Consider the following 8,053-nt stretch of genomic DNA (forward strand, 5'->3'; position numbering starts at 1 on the left):
TTGTGATCGAGCTTTATATATTCATGTATGCTTGATCCACACAGCATATTTTTATCCATTACGATAATTTTATAAACACTTCTTTTAATGTTGCATATTAAATATTCACAATTGACTTAACAAACTAGCACGATATTCATCAAGCTAAATACAAGTACAAAAGTATACATTTATTATACGATTATTCTAAAAAGACATTATTAATATATTGTACTAATCAGATTAGCGGAGGCCAATGACAAGCGAGGTTTAAAAGTACAAACATGATAAATTTTTGAATGTACTTTGATGACTTTTAAATGTACGCGTCAAGTGACACTACAGACCTATTATAGAAACGTGTACCACTCTTTCTTCTATTATATGATTCTCATTGGATTACTTACTTTCAAGATATGGCATGTCAGTCATAATCTTGCCTGTCATCTAGCCCTGTCTAAGAAGGAGGTCGAATTCAATATGTATATAAAGGACCCCTAAATTTTATGTTAATAAAAGTTCAGTTAATTTTTGCAATCTGGTTAATCTTACTTGTCATTTTTCCTAAATTATCATCGATTTATCAATAACCTTTTATTAAGAGTTGAATGAGCTTGTATTTATACTTTTACGAAGCTGTGTCTAAACTAATAGTAGATCCAATCGGGATTTACTATTCAATCGTTTATCCATTTGAATTGAATAAATGTTTATCCATGTATTCTTATTCGTTCATAACAATCTTTCCATGATTACGATCTCCAGTCTGTCTACTGAGATCTAATATTGGATTTCTATTGTTTCTATGATTCAATACATCTGCGATACAACAGAGGGAACAAGGAATCACGCAATATAGCTCGCAATTGTGTTGGTTGATCGAATGCTTGAATACTTGTGGACATTTAGGACTCAAGAAGAGGACGGAAATTGATAGACCCAGTAGACTATATACTGGCACCCAGGACACAACGAAAGTTACCAGTAGGTTGCATATACGCATTGGTTATTGCGACCCCAAATTTACGAAGTAGCTTAGGGGAATATAGTTTCACGATCAGATTGTTGTTGAAGAATATGTGTATTGGGACCCACGATGAAGCAAATCGCGTACCAAGATCTTAGACATACGGACGTTGTGGTGAAGGAAAACCACAGAAATAATTGACTCAGAGGCCAGAATAACAGGAGTGTTGGAAGCTGGAATAACAATTGAAGCTAGGCCCGACTGCAGTAACGTAGCTAATGACAAGTCAGACAGACTAAGACTATAGGTAGGTAAGGAATCCATCAGAGAAAAGAGAATTGTGAACGTATTTGTTGTTAACGGATGAAATCTATGTCTTTTTGTTGGAAATAGAAGTGTCAAATTGCTTACAACTTGAAAATAGCATAGAAGAGTTATGCCTAAAGTTAATTATCCCAAGAATAGGGTGGATATTTTGATGAAGAAAAAAACTAAAGCAAATAATAAAGGAATGGGAGTGTAACTTTTATAAATGTTTGAGAGTGTGATTTCTATAACTGATTGGGATTGCGAGTTCTACAAATGATGAAAAGATGGTTTTAACTAAACTTGAGATTTTTGAAAGAGAAAAAGAGATCGATTAGGGACCATACGCAACAAGCTGTCAATTTCACATTGCTCAATAGTAGAGAATTTTGTTTAATACAAAGTCCCAGGTGATTATAAAGAGTAAATGGGGGATTTGTGGTATTTGGGTACGATTCACTTAAGAATAATTAAGCAAATCGTTTAAATAAATAAACTATGAAATTAAAACAACCTTTGATGTTGCATATCAGCATACGCTTGTATACTGCTATACAACTTCTCCTACTTCGAGTACATACTTCTATATAAAAGATTGCATGATTGGCCTAAATACGATATACGAATGACAGTTGGATACAGAATGCTATACCAATGAGTTACGATATCACCGATCGAGAAGAGAAACTTCTTTGATCAATCAAGTATTATAAGAAAGAGAAACTTAATATTAATAGTTCTCTCAATGGATTAGCTACCCAGAGAGAGAATAGAACAGCTATTAATATAAATGGTTCATTTACTTATATATTGATATAGTTATACTGCTGATAAAGAGTATAAAGAAATAGTGTATGAATTAATGGATACCTAGCTTCTACAACCAAATATACAAATATCGATAAGACATTTTATATTTGGGATCGTAATTTATTCATTACAAAGATAATAAATAAATGATCAACCATTATGTTCTATTGCCAATTACACTTGACAAACAAGTATGCATTTTTTACAGTAACCGTTGCATGATCTGATAAATAAGTGTCTCGTAATACTAAAGATTTATTAGAATACTCATGCTCCCGATCCACTGATATGGGACAACGTTATCTGGAAACAATTCTAACGAGTAGTATCCATTTAACCCAAGGGGGGAAACAAAGTATAAATCTATTCCAAAACCAGAAAGGTTGACTCATCATTAAAACTCAGGAGAGTTGTGCAATATAAAAAGGATCAATTATTTCATAGCAGCAGAGTTCTTTTAGTCTATTTTTACCTCGAATAAAGATATGCTTTTACCTCATTACTTTTCTATGTAATATTTTGTCAAATACCACAAAAGGCCCGGACAGTTGTGCAATATAAAAAGGATCAATTATTTTATAGCAGCAGAGTTCCTTTAGTCTATTTTTACCTCGAATAAAGATATACTTTTGTCTCATTATCTCGCAAGTGTATTATTTTTGTCAAATTCCACAGGCCATTTTTCTATGTGGAATCAACGGCATCTTCAATGTCTCATAAATCAATGAAAAATGAAGCAAATGGACTTTTTTTTTTATTTTTATATCATCTTTAAATGTCTACAACGCGTTACATTTTGAGCTATGGTTATTACATAGGATCGCTAGTTTTTCTCGTTATTTTCGGGCACAGAATATGTCCAGAATCCGGCCTTCGGGCTACATACATCATACGCCAAACTGTGTTGTGGCGCGCAAATTTTTTTGCCGTTGGTATCTCTATGTTTATTTTTTTTAAATATAATGATAAGTTCCTGCGTGTCTTTATGTTTACCTTTGTAAAAATATATTACGAGAGAGTAAACAAATGTGTAGATGAATACTAAAAGGAGACTGTAAAGACTTAAAGATTTAAATACACAGACAGTTGTAGGAGAGATTTGCATTAGTAAGCTAAGGAAATCTGCCAAAGTAGTTATCTCGAGGAAATATGAAGAACTTCCAAAAATAAGACTAAGAATAAGATTATTTTTTATTGATTTACAAATTTAATGCTATTTTTATAGCTGTCAAATTTAACCCAAAATCACTCAAGAAAATTAAACCATAACTATTTCGGGTCTCTTAGGGACAGCCAATTTTTTCTTAGGGACAGCCAAAGTGCACGTAGTCATAGCCTCGGATCGGGTACCTTTTGGCTGTCCCTAAGAGATCACGTGACAAATTGGCTGTCCCTAAGGCGCCAGGTGAGGCAGTGGCGGTCCCTAAGAACTGGACAAATAAATCACTATTTTTTAGGCTCTAAAATAAAATATCCTCCTTCCATTTTTCAAGGCGTGAAGTTGGACAATTAAATCACTATTTTTTAGGCTCATAAAATCTCACCTATTTAAGTTTTGGTCCTTGATTTTTGTTATTTCCTTTTTCACTCTTACATCTTACGAATGTAAAAAAAATGAACAATCTCGAAAACGTTACCGAAAAAGAACGCCTTGTCATTCCCAGTAAAATAAAAAAAAATATGAAAGAAAGAAATCCTGTGATCGAAGCACTTTTTACGAAACTGAGCCAGTCCAACAATGAGGGGTCCCTGACTGAAGTTCATGTCGAGGATATCGACACGATCGTTACAGACACACTAACTTGCTTGAAGTGCCATGTTAATTACAATTCTAAAGGTGCATTGACTAAGCACTTGAAAGCTAAACATCAGATCGTCATCATCGGTGCCAAACGCGGTCGTCCCAACATTGGTGGGAGCCTTGCGTCCTATATCCGCTGTCAACAAAAAAAACCAAGTTAAAATCTGCTTTGGACTTTCCAGAAAAGAAACTTATGAAGCAAATAAGAAAGAAGATCAGCTATGAAGCTGTAAAATACGAGAGAAATGTCGGGTGGATTGCTTCGGAAAGAGAGACCCTTCTGGAAGACCTCCGTGTCTTATGGGAAATGTCTGGAACTGTATGGACAGCAGATTGTGCTTATGTAGAATACTTGTCCGAAATTACACCCATGTACCAATTTCTTATCACCAAACTATTGTTGGATGATTCGTACGAATTAACAGTAGAAATATCTTTGAGTATTTTAGAAATGATGTTCGAGCGTTTTCCTGGGATGTTTAAGAAAGATTTTAACCGAGAAATCGTTTTGGAAGCTTTGACTCCATTGAAGTTTAACAAAGGAAATGATCGGGAACAGGAGAATGTCCGTACAGATTTTGACTTTGACGAAGTAGATCATACAGAGATGAAAAAATTGCTGGAAAGTCACCGAAACTGTAAAGATATCAACCGAGCCCGGTTAGACATCATGCGCAAATTGTGTTTCCTGATCCAAATTCACTTTGGAGTTCATAATTTTGAATTTAAGATTGTAAAAATTCGATCAGGTTTTTTCTGTTCTTTTTTTGCTTGTGCCTCTTTTGATATTAAATAAATAATTGAATTTTATACTTACCTAAAGATATAACGTCGTTTTAATCGAATAACTTACATATCCAACTACAAGCCTTAAAAAATGGGAAGGAGGAGGGTTTTACATATATACCACGTATTTAATTGTAAGAGCCTAAAAAATAGTGATTTAATTGTCCGGCTCTACACCCTGAATGTGTTACACACCATCTACCGGCTATCGATTGCCCCATGAATGACTAATATAATCCGGCAGGTGTATACAAGAGAAAGTATTATATGTGACACAGCTCAGATGGTATATATATCTGCTCTGATGATTTTATGCGAAGGAAAAGCCTATTCAATAAAAAGCAATTTATTTGATGGTTAAAAGCCTAAAGCTATTTATTTTTAATCCAACAATTGAATCATCTCTGGCTCACCCTTTGGTTCATCTGAAGATCTAAACTTGGGGAATTGTCCGAAGAGGTTCCAAGTCGTCTTGAACAGAGTCTCGTACGAATTATCAATGTTGAAATACAGGTGAGTTACAGGTGGATACTTTGTCTGCAAGTGACCAAACTTTAATGCCAACCAGTGCTTGTTTTCCACGTTTTGTAGCAAGTATGGCTGCACTTTAGCCTTGGGTCTCACAGGCATACTCACCGGAAGAAACGTTATAGGATTGTCCAGGCGAGATGTAGCCAGGGGACAGTTATAAACGCAAACAGGAGTATTGTACGCATCAGCAACAACTTGAGCACAACCTGGGCTTTTAAACCAGATTGCTGATTCTGCTGCATCTTTTAATCCCCTGCTTATCGTGACCTTTAACTCAACGACATTTTGGCCAAGAATATTTGCATAATATTCCTTGTTCTTTTCTAGTGCCAGCAACATATCCTTTTTCACGAGTTGGAATTTGTTCTCGTCACCGTAATGCAAAAAGGCTATTGCTCTAAAGCCACAATAACCGTCTCCAACGGGATCATAAACGGCTTTCACATTAGATTTGTCGATTGACAAATGTAATTTCAAGAAGTTCTCGTTCTCTTCACCCAAATCAACCTTTCGCCTCTTCGTTCTCTCAGGCATCCCGACCCACTCATCAGCTTCTCTCTTCAGGCCCTTCACCTCCCAAACTTCTTCATCGTCGTCATTCTCCAATTCGACTTTGTGGATTGCAAGGTTACTTGCTGTTTTCTTGGCGTGATCCTTTTTCAAAGCACTGAGCCTCACCGTCTTCTTGGGCCTACCAGGTGATTTAACGTCTTCGTTTGAGGGAAGACGTAAAGATAGTTCGTCTACGTATGTTTCATCTTCAATCATAATAGTCATCACACTCTCTATAGCCCGTATGAACTGGGAGATACTTTGCGAATTTCCATCGAACGATCTAAAAGTTTGTTCGACTTTTGCCAGACAGTCATCCCAAGGTTGCTGGATTACTTCTAATGTTTCAGCTTCAACAGAAAATTCTTCATAACGGATTGAACTTTGTTGGCGTTCAAACCACCATCTGCTTGGAATGTTTTCCATCTTAATTTTTTCCAAACGTTGCAAGTCGTGAAAGCAAGGGAGACCATAATTTAGTCGGCATTGACAACTGCATGGACTGGAAATGTCAACCGATTTTCTTAAAAGCTCAGTACGGAGGGAAACCAACGCACGGTGAGTTACTTTCCCGATCAAATGGGCCAAACGAGGCTCCAAAGAAACGCGAACATCCACCTTATGTTTTTCCCCATTTTCAATGTCCTTATATCCTCTTTCAAAATTGCTCAGATTACTGTCAATGGTGCTGAAAGCCAAATCAAGAGGTTGAAGGGAAAACATTCCCTTTTTGACAATACTATGTCCACTCTCGGCCCTTTGCGTTGTAACGCAACCAAAGTGTTTAAACTTTGAGGTAATATGACCTGCCCATTTTTCGGTATATTTCACCCATTCATTGGTGTAATACTTATTGAACTTTTGCTGCATTTCAGCATTGGTAAAGTTATTGGTGTTCGAAAGAATCTCATCAACATGTTGTTTCAAAAAATTGTATCGTTCAGATGTAGAACAAGTCATCATAGCGAAAACTTTATTTTTCAATTCGCTGCAGATAGATGAGTTGTTGAAATATTTCAGGGTGGCATTGTTGCCTAAATTTTGGATTAAATGCCAAGTACACAACAGCTTCTTGTTGTCAGGGAAATGATTATCAAGTTGATTCATCAATGCAGTACATTTGTCAGTGACAAAGATCGTCTCGGATGAATAATGGTGGACGTCTTTTAATGTTTTAACGAACCAATTGTACATCTCCTCCTTTTCATTAGCAACCCATGCAAAAGCAATAGGGAAGGTTTTAAGGGTATCCTTCCCCAAGTTACTGACACCGAAAGCTGAAATCAGAGGCATTTTTAAATCATTCGTATTGTATGTTGCATCGATAACAACTACCTCGGAGAAACGCTTAGCTCTCGCAACCAATGTATCATTGGTGAAAAATAATCCATCAAGGTTTCTAGATATAGGATCACATCTGTATGCAGTGTTATAGCCTTTACTCTCGATGTGGTGGATGAGCAATTTAGCTCCATCGTCAGACCGAAGGTTCACACGATCCGTATTTTTGTATCTTAAATTGTTGATATCATGAACTGTCAACTTGTTGACGCCACTTTCAGCGCTGATCAATTTTTGGATCAACTTTGTTGGTATTTCCTGCTCGATACCCTTCTGAATTTTTTCAACATCGTCAGAATTGAGCTTGTTCTTTCTTCCATTACTGCTCAAAAGAACATTTTCTGCACTGAGTGGGTGATTATGAAAATGTTCATCCCCGGTAGGTTGAGTGTAGGAAAAACCTCCATCCTTGGTTGTTTTTACTTTAATGTAATAAGGGCAGTTACATTTGCAACTGTCCTTTTGACGCTTACGATTAGCTTCGGCTAATTCACGAGTGTTACGGTAAACACCGCCTCTTTTACATTGAAAATGAATTCTGGTTTCTGAAGAGCGAACTTTAGTCAATTCAAAATTGTTTTCGAGGGCGTAGCTTTTAATAAGATCGGTGGTGATTTCCTTGGTAGCATTAGGTGGTAATGTTGGCAAAGGAGCAGACACCTCAAAAAGTTTTAAGTCGGTATTCATTTTTATTTTTAGAAAAAAGTAAAGTAGAAGTTGTTTTATTTTGACAGGGTTTACTGTGCCTTAGGGACAGCCACTGCCTTAGGGACAGCCACTGCCTTAGGGACAGCCAATTTTTCACGTGATCTCTTAGGGACAGCCAAAAGGTACCCGATCCTAGGCTATGACTACGTGCACTTTGGCTGTCCCTAAGAAAAAATTGGCTGTCCCTAAGAAAAGCGTAACTATTTACAGAATCAATTATCCGGATACCATCCTGAGATATAAATTTAACGGATAAATCATACGCGTTCCCA

At 36.5% G+C, this 8,053-nt stretch overlaps 2 protein-coding genes across 2 annotated transcripts; one reads left to right on the forward strand and one right to left on the reverse strand.

Moving 5' to 3' along the window:
* Window positions 1-3,676: 3,676 nt before the first annotated feature.
* EV154DRAFT_489042 (uncharacterized protein) lies at window positions 3,677-4,659 on the forward strand (the record flags this gene model as incomplete). The annotated part of the gene is made up of 2 exons (XM_051599237.1): window positions 3,677-3,974; window positions 4,046-4,659. The coding sequence occupies 2 exons, from the start codon at window positions 3,677-3,679 to the stop codon at window positions 4,657-4,659; spliced, it is 912 nt and encodes a 303-aa protein (XP_051449911.1).
* Window positions 4,660-5,030: 371 nt separating this feature from the next.
* On the reverse strand, window positions 5,031-7,760 carry EV154DRAFT_489043 (uncharacterized protein; the record flags this gene model as incomplete). Its single annotated transcript, XM_051599238.1, has 2 exons — window positions 5,031-6,458; window positions 7,068-7,760. 2 exons carry the CDS (start codon window positions 7,758-7,760, stop codon window positions 5,031-5,033), a joined length of 2,121 nt encoding a protein of 706 aa, XP_051449912.1.
* Window positions 7,761-8,053: the final 293 nt, after the last annotated feature.

The sequence above is a fragment of the Mucor mucedo genome (assembly GCF_025094135.1).
Source record: "Mucor mucedo strain NRRL 3635 chromosome Unknown EV154scaffold_350, whole genome shotgun sequence".
Lineage (NCBI taxonomy): Eukaryota > Fungi > Mucoromycota > Mucoromycetes > Mucorales > Mucoraceae > Mucor > Mucor mucedo.